The sequence below is a fragment of the Triplophysa rosa genome, linkage group LG21 (assembly GCF_024868665.1).
Source record: "Triplophysa rosa linkage group LG21, Trosa_1v2, whole genome shotgun sequence".
Lineage (NCBI taxonomy): Eukaryota > Metazoa > Chordata > Actinopteri > Cypriniformes > Nemacheilidae > Triplophysa > Triplophysa rosa.
Window position 1 is genome coordinate 4,573,217 of NC_079910.1, and position 16,519 is coordinate 4,589,735.

The 16,519-nt window shown below is 38.2% G+C and overlaps 1 protein-coding gene across 2 annotated transcripts in view; it reads left to right on the forward strand.

Moving 5' to 3' along the window:
• Nucleotides 1-16,519, forward strand: part of cpne9 (copine family member IX) — a 37,921-nt gene that overhangs the window by 19,118 nt on the left and 2,284 nt on the right. For both annotated transcript variants that reach the window (XM_057319483.1, XM_057319484.1), the window contains 14 exons: nucleotides 4,428-4,491; nucleotides 6,286-6,389; nucleotides 6,571-6,675; nucleotides 8,088-8,129; nucleotides 8,302-8,377; nucleotides 9,023-9,076; nucleotides 9,182-9,243; nucleotides 10,655-10,701; nucleotides 10,903-11,084; nucleotides 11,287-11,414; nucleotides 13,854-13,956; nucleotides 14,060-14,117; nucleotides 14,197-14,270; nucleotides 15,160-16,519. The exon at nucleotides 15,160-16,519 is cut by the window's right edge and continues 2,284 nt beyond it. In XM_057319483.1, the coding sequence (XP_057175466.1) occupies nucleotides 4,428-4,491; nucleotides 6,286-6,389; nucleotides 6,571-6,675; nucleotides 8,088-8,129; nucleotides 8,302-8,377; nucleotides 9,023-9,076; nucleotides 9,182-9,243; nucleotides 10,655-10,701; nucleotides 10,903-11,084; nucleotides 11,287-11,414; nucleotides 13,854-13,956; nucleotides 14,060-14,117; nucleotides 14,197-14,270; nucleotides 15,160-15,342 (1,282 nt within the window). In that variant the 3' untranslated portion in view covers nucleotides 15,343-16,519. The remainder of the gene's footprint in view (nucleotides 1-4,427; nucleotides 4,492-6,285; nucleotides 6,390-6,570; nucleotides 6,676-8,087; nucleotides 8,130-8,301; nucleotides 8,378-9,022; nucleotides 9,077-9,181; nucleotides 9,244-10,654; nucleotides 10,702-10,902; nucleotides 11,085-11,286; nucleotides 11,415-13,853; nucleotides 13,957-14,059; nucleotides 14,118-14,196; nucleotides 14,271-15,159) is intronic.

A 16,519-nucleotide genomic window follows, 5' to 3' on the forward strand; every position in this document is an offset into this window, starting at 1 on the left:
TATTATATTATGCAATACAATTCATGCATTAAGTATTTGTTGACCCAAAAATGAAAATTCTTTCATAACTAACTCACCCTTATGCCATACTGTATATGACTTCTTTTGTTCAGCTAAATACAAACAAATCTTTTTACATAATCTTTTTTTTCATCTCATGCAGTACTCAAAATGTTGAAGCCCCCCCAAAATCACATCCATCCATCATTAAAGGAATTCAAAGTAACATTTATTGACTCCAGTGAGTTAATACAGTGTGTCTTTTGGAGCAAAAACAATAGGGGTGTAAGATGAGAATTATTCATATTTAGAACTTATTTAGCGATATTGAAAGCAGAAAAAAATCACTAAATTCAAGTGTGGCTGCATGTCGGTAACTTCAGATCTCATTGTTTTTTGCATTTCTCTTGACAACTAGTCACTAAAATGTGATGTTATCAACATGCTAACATAAGAACATTTACCACTAGTATGCATTTTCTTTGGTTTCAATATCGCAGATGGCAAAATGATGACGTTTTAAGATTAAAATTGTTTGTGCTCAACAGAAAAAACGAAGTTATATACATCTGCGCATAGTTATTATAGTTTAGATTATAGTTTTATTTTGTTTTTTAATATTGAAAATTAGCTTTTATTTTTAGTTTTAAAGTTATTTTAAAGTTAAAATTGTTTTAGCAAATTTGGTGTACGCTTTTGTCATTTTATAAAAAAAAATGTATGTGGCTTTTTAAGATTAATACATTTTTATTTTAGTTTTTGTTTATTATTATAATTTTAGTGCTTTAAACTGATTTCAGTTTATTTTTGAGGCAACATTTAAATTTCTCCTTTAGTTACGTTTTTCCCAATCATATTTTATTGGATTTCAATGAACAGAAACGTTTTAAACATTTTCATTTTAGTAAACTAAAATAACCTTGCATCTGCGATGGCATAAGGGTGTGAACGATGAGAGAATTTGAATATCTGTCCGTGCTATTCCTTTAGGTTTGTGTGTGCATGCAGTAAAGTCTGAAGTCACATGAACTAGGTCTGTGTTTATTATGTATTCGAGTGATGATATTGTTTTAGTAGGTGAATGTGAGGGTTGAGCTTAAGATCTTAAGATCGTTTTTATCTGTGCACACAGCTGTTACGTTTGACCTTCAAATGAGTCTCTGGCTTATAAAGAGGGCTCAGTCATGGAACCACGGGCTTAGAAGTTAAGCACAGTTCTTGATTCTCGACCCGGATTTGTGTGTGTGCGCGCGTTGAATCCGTCAGCTAGGAGACCTGTAAACACAGCATGGCCTTTAAAATTAATTATGCATAATCAGGTCACATGATCGCAGTCCTTATTTGGATCACACACTTCAGATACATTTTGCAGTGCCAGAGTCCCTTTTCGACAGACATTTATCTGCTTTATAATTGCTCCGATATACACTTTTGCGCTATGTTTTTAGTGCTTTGAGTGGTGTCGGGAGCAGAGGAATTTTGACAGCAATTAACCTGACCAAACCAAACACCGTTAATGCGAACGCTCGAAAATCCTCACCATTTGGGTCTAATTGGGCCTCTTACTCATTCTCTTACGTGTGTTCCCATGGCTGTACCCGCAGCGTGCTTCAGCAACGCAGCGTGTAATAGAACGTACAGGTCTCTGGAACTGTATTTTTAGAAGCTTGAATCTTTTAAAATCCATGTAATTTGCCCTTATGAGACACCATTATGTGGATGATACCATTTTGTCTACATGAACAGCGTTTCAGGATTTTGTCACATCTGCATTCGGGTCAAGGAGCTTCGAGGACTGAATAACAAATGATAGCAATAAGCCACGAGAGGTGGTGTTTTAAAGTTATTTGACATTAGCCCTTAATGGTTAAAGGCGGTTGTAATGCACAACGCAAGGCAACAGCAATATTATATTTTTGCTAAGGACGTGAAAGATATTTCAGATTTAATAGCTTGTTTAAGAGTTGTGCTGTTACTTTTCCAAGGGATCAGACTTATTATTTTATGTTTGATAGATGTTTATGGGTGCCAAACTGTTTTTTTATATACATGAATATAAATTCAGTTTCTTTGAAGCTACAAATCTGAACTTTAATATATTGGTTTTGAGGAATCTCTTGCTACATTCACGGCACATTTACGGCGGTGTGGGATGCTCTGTGTTCAGTAACAGGGGCTCAGGATTCTCCGTTCTAATGCCGCCCAGATTTATCTGGGCTGCACAGGACTTTGATTACACATGCAGGGATGTTTTTGGCAGCGACACACTAAAACTGGGGGGTTTGAAGCTCTCAGATAAAATCTTGATGCTTTTGTTCCGTCTGTCAGATATGCCGCGTTGGAGAAGTGACAGCTCGGCTGGAAAGAAAGAATATTTGCTTGTGTGACCGTGAATTTTATAGCACAACTGAGAGGAAGATATTCAAGTCATTCTTAATCCAATAAAGACTTTCTTTCTCGATGTTAATTTTCTTTCATTAAAGTTATTCATTTATATCTTCATTCATTTCACTGCTGTCATTCAGTGGTTTTTATTTGATCTGCCTTTCTTTATATTTCAGTATTACTTACAGCGGTGGAACGTTCTGTTCTTTTGTGCGTGCTACAGTAGCAGCGATGGAACCGTCATTCACAGCACAAGCTGGGGCTGAAAACCTTCTCGGCTCACCTTCATAAGTGGTTTCCATAGCAGCAGGAAAGTGAATGCGAGAGTCAGCGACACTGACAGCTGTCTTGAGTTACACATTGGCTAGTACGGAGTAATGAGTCGATGGTTATGATGACCAAAACGCGACGTTGAGCATGATGAGAGTGTGTCTCGGGCTAGACTTGAACCCTTCAGACACTCTGCTTGGTCTTTGTGTGAATCCACTCGTAAGATGTCCTTGTGCTGTAGTCTGCTTTTATCCTTTCACTGTTGTTTGTTGGGTTTGATCTCACGTCATTCTTTAGTACGGCATGCCGTTTCAGTTTTGAAAAGGTTATTTTTAAGAAAACCTTTTGAAAGATTAGAAACATTCAACTGCATAATGTCACCCAAAAATGAAACTTATGTGGGCTAGTTCATAGGATAGTTCACCCCAAAATAAAAATTCTGTCATCATTTATTCACCCTCATGTCTTTCAAAACCTTTGCGGAACACAAAAGAAGATATTTTGAAGAATGTTGGTAACCAAACAACATTGGACCTCATTGACTTTCATCGAAGACATTTCTCAAAATATCCTCTTTTGTGTTCCACAATAGAAATATACAGGTTTTGAATGACATGAGGGGTAAATAAATACATGTTTACACAATGATGGGGACATTTTAATGCGAAATGTTGTAAAATGTAGATGAACGTGACGACATTATATTTTTTAAAGCGGTTATATAATTACATTTGTTGCAGCTCAGCCAATTGGACATAACACGATAAAGCGTTTCCCACAGCCGAGAGTCATTTTCTGGCTTCGTGTCACCTCTGGCCTTTTCCATAGCAGATGTGCTTCATTGAATCCTACCTGCATGTCTGGATCTGACACGCGTCTCCGGAGAGGAGATGAGACGTGTGGTGGGCCGCCTGTCTGTCTTAAGGAGATCTTCCTGTCTCAAGTCCTATTGGCATCATTGAGCTTTAACTGGATTTAGGTGGTCAATATGTGAATGTGTGGGAGCACATAAATGGTGGGTCAAAAGGCTGTTTGAAAGTATCAGGGAAAACCGGCCACCGAACTGTTGTGGTGATATTTGTTCCCATGGAAATGTGATGAGACCACTTAGAATGTGGTTTAAACGTAATGAAAAAGGGTCTGTGGCCATGGAGACGAATGTGATCTTTAAAGCTCGAATCAATCAATTTTTATTTTATGTCTCGACTACCCAGGCGACAGTATAATGCTGCTGGATTTTTTAGCTTCACATCATCTATAACTTCAGTCGGTATGACATAAAAAAGCGTACTTTCTTGGTCCTATTTCTTGCGATGTTATTTACACGCGCGTACGCACAGTTCATGAATGACACTCGTCTTTCTTACTGTTGATGTATCCATCACATAATTCTCAAAAGTCTCTTTCAGTTCTCTCCCACGGCCTGTAATGTTTTTTCCTGACTAACCCTCATCACCTTTCTCCCTCGTTCCATACACTTAGGCTCATTTCAGGTGAATCATGTTCTTTTCAGGGGTTTGATGTGGGCTATTCACCGACTCAAGTGGTCCGCCATTACCGCCAGTGCAATCGAATTGTTCGGCGGAAAGCTCTTAACAGCAGAAAGAGCCCATGCGGCTCCGTGAAAAACACAAAAAACGGAGTCGTCTCATTTGTCCTGATTTTGAGTGGGCTTGTAGTGTGCTTATAACTCTGGCTTGGGCCTGACTGAACTCTCGTCTTTAAAACATTACCCCACATTTTATCAAAAGCTTTTATCTGTCTTTATCTAGGGGCATTCCAGGAAAGAAATGCGGGGACATTATCTTCACAGCTGAGGAACTTAGCAATTGCCGGGTCAGTACAAGACCATGCGCGCGCGCGCGCACACACACACACACACACACACACACACACACACACACACACACACACACACACACACACACACACACACACACACACACACACACACACACACACACACGCACATAGCCTGACTCCACAGTACCTTTTATCAATGCCTAAGGCACTGTATTTAAATATCAGAGGTGAAATACTTTTTATTCCTCTTTTTGTTAAAATCAGGTACAGAGAGGCTGGAAAGGATCTCGCCATGAAAATGCACAGATTATATTTTACACTGAAATAAAAAAGACTCAATTTTGTTTTTGTTATAAAGAACTGTTTTTATGCATTTTTTTTTTGCATTGTGAAGTTGATTTCATGACAAATAAATACCCGCCATTCTTCTTATGCTAAGGCAAGTAAATCTCATATTATTGTAATGACAACAAAAACATAACGATGTATTTATACAGTAGACATTGTAAAGTCTTTATGGTAGTAATAGTGTATGCCGATGTTAAATTGTGGTATTACTTTGATTCAGTACAGTAAAAACAGTGGATAAGAAGGTTTGAGCCCGACCTGGGTCATGTCCCGATCCCACACCCTGTCTCTTACCCTCATGCTCCTGTCTGCCTCCACTGTCCTATGCATATAAAATAATAAAAGCCCCCCCAAAAATATATATATATATATATATCAATATAAATTTGAAAATTGAAATCACATTTTAAATAAACAAATAAAGTAATTAAACAACAATAGCCCAAGTTTGGAAAAACATTTTATTAGGACTGTAAAACAATTCTGCGTTTATTTTTACGTGTGCAGCCGGCACACCCTGGCACAACCGTGTCATAAAACCCACATTTATTTCACATTGCTAAAAATTTGGGGTTTCATAATGATCACATTTTCTTTATGCAAATAAATGTTTTCACCCCTTTGATTTAGGGGTAAAATGTGAGATTTACTCACACAGACATGCTGGTAAAATAGCTCGCTATTTTGTCACTTCATCACTTCAACCTGTCCATTTGAATACTTACATTCATAGCTTTCAGTCATTCCACTCAAAATGTCACCGTTACAGGCGCCTTTAGCCATTCCACAAAACCACGTGAATATAATTTAAAATGCCATAGATTATGTATATATATTCAATCTTGTCCCCCCGTGTCCTTGTAATAGCATGTAGCTACAGGAAATGTTTGACTGTAAGCATCGCATAAGCACCGAGTTCACTTCAAACACAGCTTCAGCCATCCCATGAGAGACCGGCCGGCAGGTTTTAAAAGGCAGATGAGCCTGTCCCGTGTCACATAGGTTATAGTTTCAGGAGGGCTCTCCAGACATCCTCCATCAAGTTCCAATTAAATCTGTTGCATGTGTGACTTCCCTCCTGTTCCCAAGAGAACCGTTATTCTGAAGAGAACAGCACCAATAAATAGCTAAACACTGGAGACCTGCGCTCATCATTAATATGTATGAACCAATCGCTGTTCTCCTCTAACACGAGAGCGTGTCCTCTCGGTTGAATTGATTTCTTGTCCTAGTATTTTGCCTTTGTTGTGTCCTGAACTTCGGCTCCGGGTGGATGTTCACCGGGGCCGCGATTTAAAATGCATTGTGGGGATTTAATGTCTTCGGTGTGGAATTGGCACCGAAAACCCAGAGTCAAAGGTTCAAGCGATTTGTTTGTTTGCTAGTGCACTTTGTTTGTAGTTTGCTTGTTTTTTTTATTGATGACACCAGGAATATTCCGCTCATGTATCTCAAAGTAATCCAGGTGTCTTATAACAGGATATTGCCACCATGCAGCTCTGTGCTAACAAGTTGGATAAGAAGGATTTCTTTGGGAAGTCTGACCCGTTCTTGGTGTTTTACCGTAGCAATGAAGACGGCACGTGAGTAATGAGGGACACCTTGTGTTTAAATCTCAGGAAACTGACCTTGAAGAGATTTACTTTGTTAGCCACTTTCATTCATTTTCACAAGGAAAGTTAATATATGTCTAGATATGTAAAGAAAAAGTCTTAAAGATTTGCATTTAAGTAAAAAATCTAATGTGATTTGGCTGTTCTGTAGATTTACGATCTGTCACAAAACTGAAGTGGTGAAGAACACTCTGAATCCTGTATGGCAGCCCTTCACCATCCCAGTGCGAGCTCTCTGTAATGGAGACTACGACAGGTGAGGCTCTTAAAGTCGGCATGAAACAGAAGTTGCGGTGTTGTTTTCTTCCATATTGTGACTTATATTCTGGAATGAAGAAAAATGTAGGGTTGGGCTTGATTTTGTCCTTCTGGAATTGATTGGATCATTGGAAGCCAAGCTATTGGATAGTCGGTATAGTCCCGCCCCTAGGCAGAGACATATGTCATGCAGAGAGGAGATTGAGAGGGGAAGTTAATGTTTTTATTGAAAGATTATGAGGGCGTCTGAATAAAAAAAATAATGACCTGTACAAATACATTTTTATTTATAATTAAAAATGGTAGTGTTATATTTAGCATTTTTAATAAACATTGCAATCTTACATCAAAAATAAGACATTCTTTTTTTTATTTATATTTTTTATTTTATACTGAGTTTATCACATGGCTCCTCAAGTCAACATGAGCGCTTTTCTGTGCATGTTATCTCAAAAAATGCTAATTGTTTGTAATCTTTCATCAAAATCCAAGAACCCTCCCTGCCTTTTAAACATCTTTCCGATGTAATCAAGATCTCTTACAGTATTTTAAAACCTCTTTCAAACAACTTTTCATAAATCAGTTGATTATTGTGTAATATCAAAAATATACTACATTAACAAAATAAAGTGTTAAAATGGGATAAATGAAGCGCAGTTTATATTTGAAATGTGATTGACAATATTAAAGGGATAGTTCAATTAAAAGTGACAAATATTTCATCTCTTGTCATTCCAAACCTGTATGGCTTTCTTTGTAGAACTCAAAAGAAGATATTTTGAAAAACGTTGATAACCAAACAATCGACTTCCATTTTGTGGACGCAAAACCACTGAGACATTCTTCAGAATATCTTCTTTTGCATTCCACAGAAGAAAGAGTCTTATACATGTTTTGAACGACATGAAGTTGAATAAATAAGGACAGATTTTTTAGGGGGTGAACTATCCCTTATACACATATTACTTTACGCATATATATATATATAAATAAATAAAACACAACAAAGATGTATTAAAGGTAAAAGCGTTGGATTCTCGAGTGTGTTCTGAGAGCCAGCATCCAACATTTTGGTAATATTTGACATTTTGATAGAAGTCTTTCTGACGGAAAAGTGTTTTTTTTTTTTGTTACACCTGGAAAGATTTTCCTCAGGCTTGAGTTTTGAGGTGTTCAGTCGAGACATGAGGCCGGCGGTGCCGTGAGGTGTGGAGTCGAGCAGCTGTGTCTCTGTGGCAGTCAAAATAATCCCAGCAGTCTCCGGGCCGACGCTGATATTATTTTGGACCGGCTCTGTAGACTCTGCAGGCTTCCATCATTCTCTGACCTTTCGAGGAAACTCAGGCTGTCTTGCACTTAATTTTCGATATTGACTTGCTGCGAGATTTGATTTGTTTGTAATCTCTCCAGAACAGTGAAGGTTGATGTTTACGACTGGGATAGAGATGGCAGGTATGCTCTTGTTTTTCCCTTGTGGGTAATAAATATTGTTTGTGAATACATAAATTATACCTTATAACAAGAATAACTCGAGGCGAGTTTATATTATTCATATAATGTATTCATAGCACAAAGTGTTCATTCTTATTCACTTTTTAAAAATGTTTTTTTTGTGTGTTTTTAGTCATGACTTCATTGGAGAGTTTACCACCAGCTATAGGGAACTGTCTCGTGGACAAAGCCAATTCAACGTCTATGAGGTAACAAAAATATATTTTGTTAATATTAATATCTTTGCCCAAACCTAACTTCCGATAGACCTCCACAAAGAATCAATATCTGTTGAGCAGTTTTAATGTAATTTAATACAACAATATACAATAAAATATGAATACAAATGAATATTAATATAAATTAAATCTAAAATAAGTTGTTATATATTACTAGCCAGACCGATAAGCAAAAACAGACCGGAAGTTAACTTAAGGCCAGGCACATGCATCCAATGAAACCATCTATATATTGTATGTTGTTTTCTATCAGTTAACATGAAATAAACACACAAAATAAAGCTTGATTAATGTAGCCAACACGACCATTTGTGTCCAAATTCAGAAAATGTAATGAAATTGAATACTTTTTTGTAACGGAGGATAATGTGATAACAGTAGCACAAAAATATCTGTTTCTCCCTCTAACACTCTTTGGAGTAATGTTGTGTTAGATGGGATTTGGCCCTCGGATGCTTCAAAAGAAAGTAATGACACCAAAATGCACCATGTTCTTTCACCAAAAGAAAACATGTTTCTTGAACCATATGAAGGAAAAAAACAAGTCACAACATTCCAGTAATACGTCATATTCATCATTTCATCCATCCTGATGTGCGTCTTGGTCTCTTTCAGGTTTTGAATCCGAAGAAGAAAGGCAGGAAAAAGAAATATGTCAATTCTGGCACGGTACGTGTGAACGAATTACCTGTCATGTGCTTTCTTCTTCTGATTTATTTTCATAATGACTTCCATTATCTCTCTCTTTCTCTCACCCTCTTCCTCTCTCTTTAGGTAACGCTTCTGTCCTTCAAAGTCGAATCGGAGTGCACATTTGTGGACTTTATCAGGGGCGGGTGAGTGGCCTGGATGAATTAGGCAGCAGAAAGAGGCCGATTTGGCTTTGATAGGCATCCTTATTACACGGCGCTCTAGAATGCTTGATTCTGATTGGCCAGTTGCGACATTCCAAGGGTTGTTATTCTCAGATAACAACCGCTCGTAACTAATAATAAATATGTCGTTTAATCACATATATGACGTTATATTTACAAATAATAATAACAGCTTTTCCTCGCGGAAGGTCTGCATTCAGTAAAAATGAGCTAATAAAATATTTCAAATTCACATTCTCATGTGGCAAGTAGCCGTGTAATAAGCAGGATCCGCTTCGCGTCGGGTCCTGATCACACTGTCGGGGCTTATTTCTGCGATAACAACCGGCCGCCTGTACATTATCCCTTACATGTAAACCATCAGTGGAATTCTGGTTATTTAAGGCAATTACAATTAAACCGGATATGATTTCAGGACAGCCTGAATATTTTTAGGAATTTACTTTCTCACGTGTTGAATAGAGTTAATGATTTGGATTAAACAAGACAGGAATGGTTGATATTTATGGATAAAAATGATCTTGCATTTGCATCAATATAAATGTTTATAGACATTTCCATTTGCTCTCTCAGCTTGTCCAATAGTAATAGTACATTGAAAATCTGGCATTTAAAATCAAATTTTAACCTGATAATGATATAGTACAGTAATGTAAGAATGTAAAATAAATGAGAAATATTACTTCTAAAGAAAGAATCTTTACACTTTAGCTTTACACTCTGTCATTATTCCAACTAGGCACATTTTTGACATTGACCATGTTACCTGCTTTGTACAAAAGGTCAGATTTCCCTGCTTCTATCGAAACACACAAGATGCTCTTAAGAACGCTCTTAAATCATGATGGGATTACATGCATCATCAGGTTTTGCACAAATTGAGGAATCCATGCAACTCTGTTATTATTAAAGCACAAGGACGACATAACAAATATTTAGAGGGTCTCGATTTTTCATTCAACTTTTCACTCAAATTGTTGTGCTGTTGATATAATTCATAATAAAGAATTTGAAAGTAAAGCAAATACAAAAAAGATACCATGTACAGTAAGGCCAAAGGTGACGTCCAGGGGCATATTTTAATGCAGCGTCACGTTACATTAAACCAAAATGTGAACTAAACTGCGGACAAAATAAATGTGGGTTTTATTTTATCTTGTGCTAATATTTTGTAGCCATTCCCCTGGGCCTTGACTCGGTAAGCTTTGCTAAATCTTTTGCCAAGCCTACTTAAATTCTCAAAGCTGTACTTCAGGTTACACTCCAAACACAACTACACATCACACACATGGACGTTTTCTAATACATCTTTGCTAATATATTTAAGAGTGAAGTAAGTTTTCAGGGTTTTTTCTCTTTATCTTGAAAACAGAACACAGCTCAACTTCACTGTGGCTATAGACTTCACCGCATCGAACGGTAAGATCATCCCCATTGACTGAAATACTGGATCACCTTTGTACCGTCTTTGTCTTGTATTCCAATGAAAATATCTAAAGCAATGTTGTACGTTCAAAGATTTTTTGTTACTGGAAACGAGACAAAATACTGTTTGAAGTATAGCTTTTGCAGTGTTAGATTTAGAATGCAACAAATGATGTTGATTGACACTGACCGCAGGAAATCCATCACAGCCGACATCGCTCCACTACATGAACCCGTACCAGCTGAATGCGTACGCCATGGCCCTCAAAGCCGTAGGGGAAATCATCCAAGACTACGACAGTGACAAACTCTTCCCCGCTTACGGCTTCGGAGCCAAACTCCCACCTGATGGAAAGATCTCTCACGCCTTTCCCCTCGTGAGAAAGCCTTAATCAGCCGACACAAGACACATGATATTCATTATTAATGCCAAACTATAGTGCCATCAATTTTTTATTTCGAGCATAAAATAACACAAAAAATGCCTTAGGCCAGTTTAAATAAGTAAGAATCAATATGAATTATTCCTCTTGCATGAGTTCTGGAAGTCTTATAAATGCATGTGTTCTCACCCCGTAGAACTCCGACTGCGAGAACGCGAACTGCGTCGGCATCGAAGGCGTGCTGGAGGCATATTACGACTGTCTGAGGAAAGTGCAGCTCTACGGACCGACCAACTTCTCCCCTGTCATCAACCAGGTGGCACAGTAAGTTAAACCACCATCGTCCTGCAATTGACACGGTGTCGAGCGGCGGTCAATAGCACGACCTCTCTCTCTGCCCTTGTCTTAATTGCTGAACTCTTCCCTGTCAATATCCACTTGTTATTCACTCGAACGCCTGTCCTCTCTCCACACACAAATGCACTTATGTGCTCCTCCAGAATTTTGACTATGCTATAATGCTCCTCTCTCTACCTCCTGCTCGACTACAGTCGTGGTCTGATGTTTAGCAGGCGATGACAGCTTGTTAAAAGGGATATATTTTCATGACACGGGTATAAAATTGACCAGGCATAATGCAAAGCTTTCTTTCTGGTGCATTTATTAAAACTAAATGAAATCATTAAGCAGGCGTGTGGTTTTGATGTCAAACCCGAGCACATTAACATGACCGGACACATTTATAAATCAATACCAATTTAGCATCTAGGCCATCCTTGATCAATCACAGTGTGAACAATGCCGATCACACAGTATTAGAGGTCATTGAAGGAACACGACCATATAAAACTAAACTATCAAGTAACCTTGGCAATGTTTGGGTTGGAATACAAGCGTACACGGAAGTACAAACCAGAATGGAAACTATAGCTTTTATGCACATTCCATTTAATAATGCGTCACGTCAGTGTCACAAACATAACAAAAACCTTGGAGATGCATGCTGGCGGGCCTTTTAATTGCCCTTGTCGCTTTCAAGGCCTTTCCAGATCCAAGTCATTCTCTCGATCTAAAGAAAATCAAAGTCCCAGAAGTGCGGAGCTGCTGGAGGAGGCAGTTATTGATCGCGCATCACTGAAGTGGTCATGTTTTAGGATGTGGTATGAGTAGGCTGGCTCTGTTAGCCACATCTTCTGCGCTAATACTGAGACAATATCTGCTGCTGGTTATTAGAGTCTGCCAGACACGGACAGATTAAATCATAAACATTAAGAGAGATAAGATAAGGTGAGAAGTAAGGATTTGGTGGTATTTGGTGCAATGTTTTAGTGAAATCTAAGTTAATAATGGCCCTGTGAATTGTTTCGGTGACCCTGCCAATATTTTGGGTAAGATATGTGCTTTTTCTATTAGGTTCTATTAAACCTGTTAGGTTTTCTATTACTTGAAAGGGATAGTTCACCCCAAAATTCTGTAATGAATTACTCGCTCTCATGTTGTGCCAAACCTGTTTACATTTCTTTATGTTGAACACAAAGAAAGATATTTGGAAGAATGTTAGCAACTGACATTTCTGGGGCATCATTGACTAATATAGTAGGAAAAATAAGTGTTTATATTTTTCTGTTCGATTTAACACAAAATAAGAACTTTTGAGGAATTTAGGAAAGTTCTGGGGCACCTTTGGCTACCATTTGAATTTTTTCTACTATGGTAGTCAATGATGGCCCACAAATTTCAGTCGCTAACATTCTTCGAAATATCTATAAAAGATTTTTTGTTTTGGGTGAACTGTCCCTTTAAGGGATCAGACATATGCGACCTGCCTGTGAAAACAGAGCCAAAGTCATTTTGTTGTGATTTACGTAAATCATCCTATGTAATGTAAAGAACATCCTATGAAAATATATGCTTGAAATCAAACTTTGATGCTTATTATCTCATCATTTGATTTTATCACTCATTCATTTTGCCTGGTTTTTACATGCAGGGTCACATATCATTTTTAACTTGGCGGACATTAAAATTGAAGAAAAACTCTAGAGATATTATAGAATACAAGATCATTTTATTATAGAATTAAACGTAATATCATTGACCTGGACTATTTTGTTCGGGGTCAGTAAGCAACCACCTGCTCTAAAACCACTCAAAACCCCTTAGCAACCACACAGCAGTTCCCTGGCAACCACCCACGCCTCACCTAGCATCTGGAGGCGTCTTCTGCGCAGGCAAGCACCTCTCACATTGTTCTCAGTTTTACTCCAATTAGTGATCCTGAATAATTTCCCCAGAAATCATTTTGCTTTAGTACTTTTAAAAGGATAGTTCCACCATAAATGAAAATGACTTACTCGCCTCGTTCCAAATCTGTATTATTTTCTGTCTTTGACGCAGCACGAGAAGTTTAACAGAATGTTGCTATTTTCCAAACAGTGAATGTAAAAGGGTACCGGGGGCTGTAAAACTCCATAAAAGTTGTCCATATGACTCATGCGCTATATTATTATATAAGTCATCAATAGCGTTGTGTGAGGGATAGACCAACATGTATTATTCAGATATATTATTCATAGTCATTATTCAGTGAAAATCTTTCTCGCTTCAGTACCTCTCAAATCTCATTTGTGTGATTTGCATATGCGCATATTCAAATCTGCCATGTCACGATCAATAACTAACTAGGCACTCGAGAACCAATGATAAGCAGATTTTTGATTCCTTTAAATCTAAGAGTATATTGTTGATGCTGTAAATGTTCAGGTGCGCTGCGGAGGTGACGGACGGCTCGCAGTACTTTGTGTTGCTGATCATCACAGATGGAGTCATTTCCGACATGGTACAGACCAGAGAGGCTGTGGTTACAGTGAGTCCGTTCTGCTTGTTGAGTCTTGGGGTTTTGAGCTCGAACTAGTACTTTTATTCAGAACACCGCAATCACATTTTGCTTCCAAACTCTCTGTTTACAGGCGGCGTCTCTGCCTATGTCCATCATAATTGTGGGGGTTGGTCCTGCTGAATTCGATGGTGAGATTATAGACTTGATTTTTTGGCACAAAGATGGGAAAACATCAGGTTATGTAACTATTTTCTGTTTATGTAACAGCTATGGAAGAGTTGGATGGAGATGAGGTCAGGGTGTCCTCCAGGGGACGTGTTGCTGAGAGAGACATTGTCCAGGTATAGTCTTTATAATGTCGAGGTAATTATGGGCTTTTTTGTGGTTTCAAAGAGGTTCAGGCGTACACAAAGTGTGAACCAAATCCAGGGTGTAGATGATGGTATATGTCTTAAAGATGAAAAAAGCGACAAAACACATTTAAACGTATTTGCTTGAATTCTGGAGCCAAATACTGTGTTCTATAGAAAGGATCTTTAAGTTGCAAATCATACTGTATCCCTTATTTACACTCACCACTATTCCCATTCCCAAAATGGACAAAACGCTACACTTTTAAGGTACTTATTGGATGAAATTATTTGGCAAAACATTATATCACTGAATAGAAAAACAAAAAGCTTACAGGAAATAAAGCACACATTAATATACAGTTTTAACAGTGTTTAATTGATCCTCTCTTCTAGTAATATTTTGTAGACATTCTCCTGGATCATGACTCAGTAAGCTTTTCTGCAATTTTTGGCAACCCTCTTTAAATTTTTCACAAAGCTGAACTTCAATTTACACTCCAAGCACATGAATACAACATTTTTAAAACGTATTTGATCAAAAAACCCAAATATCACATTTTCAAAGTTGGACCTGTGTGTTGGAAAGTGTGTGTTGTTTGTTTGCTATGACAGCAAACTTGATTAAGAATTAAACACTTTTTACCTAATGCTTCAGGGTTTTGATTTAGGGTGGAAAGGTTGCATTATTCTGAAGTGAAATTCCTTATCAATAAATTCATAAATAATCTAGACCATCATGGCCGGCGGAAGCCTGAGCTTCGATTTCATAACAGTTGCAAATTATTTTCAGCCTCATCTCAACGTCGTCTTTGCAGGGCGCGATGAAACGTATTTCTGATGTGCTCTGTTTCCTTTGTTTCCTGTATCTCCGATTCAGTTTGTGCCGTTCCGGGACTACATCGACCGATCGGGGAACCAGGTGCTCAGCATGGCGAGACTGGCCAAGGATGTACTGGCTGAGATACCCGACCAGCTGCTGTCATTCATGAAGAGCAGCGGCATCGAACCCAGACCGGCCCTCTCACCCTCTCCAACGCCACAGATAAATGCCCACCTCTGATCCTAGATCAGTACTTTCTTCACACTCTCTCAAGCATAGCTGCATATCTGTCACAGGGAATGCATTTTTCCTTTCTGCATCAGTTAGTGGTACTGTAGCACATTATGTAGTTACACAATTATCAACTGAAATCAGGATTGTGTTATTATAACGTGTGGTGTTATGCTTCATCATCAGTAACAGTTTGTGCTTGCATCGAATGGAGAGTTAGGAGGGTAAATCTCAGGAAAACGGTCAAGAATGTTTCAACCCAAAATCAAATGAAAATAATGAAGCACCCCCCAATTCTCACTATGGCAAACATATCACAATAATAGGAATGAAATTTATTCACCGTCATGTCATTCAAAACCTGTTTTTGACTCATTCTTCTGTGCAACACAAAATAAGATCTTTTGAGAAACGTTTGGTTACAAACGTTTTTAAAAATATCTTATTTTGCTTTTGCAGAAGTATCAAAAGAAGTGTCTTCTTTTGCAGCTGTTTTTCCACAAAAGAAACCGGTGTGACGAGACATGAGGAAATGACAAAATCATTTTTATTTTTGGCCAACTATCCTTTTAAATGTCATGAAATGGTAATGGTAATGCAAACAAATCCAAATTAGTCTAAAAATAGGACTTCTATACAGGTACTTCTAATACAAAGTATTAATCCTCACTTTTTTCTTTTGATTTCGGGATAAAATACAACCAGGACATTTCTCCATGAGATTCACCCAGGTCTTGAGAGAAATTGGGTACACTCTGTGCCATACGCCAGGATAATTTTGTCATTCTCACCGCCTGAATTCAAGACACGGGCACATACTTTTGAGTGTGTAAATATTTTCCAATTTGCGCTCAGTATTGAAAGGAGGTAATAAGTAGCTACGTCTGCCAGGAAAACAGATGCCCGTGCGGGAACGCCGACGCACGCGGAGCCTTCCGCACACCAAATGTGGATACGGCTAATTACCTGCTGAAAACTGAGGTGCCAATCAGTGCATTTCAACCAGAGAGAGGAAGATTGAGAGAAGAAATATCTGGAGTATAATCAGCCGAGGTTAATGGGCACAGGAAGTAGGTAGATGAATGCCATGACAAAGACAAATCAGGTGATCATCTGAACGACAGAGAGAGATTCTTTTAAAGCTGAAGGACAGATAGAGGTGGATGAGAAAGGCGAGTCTCAGAAT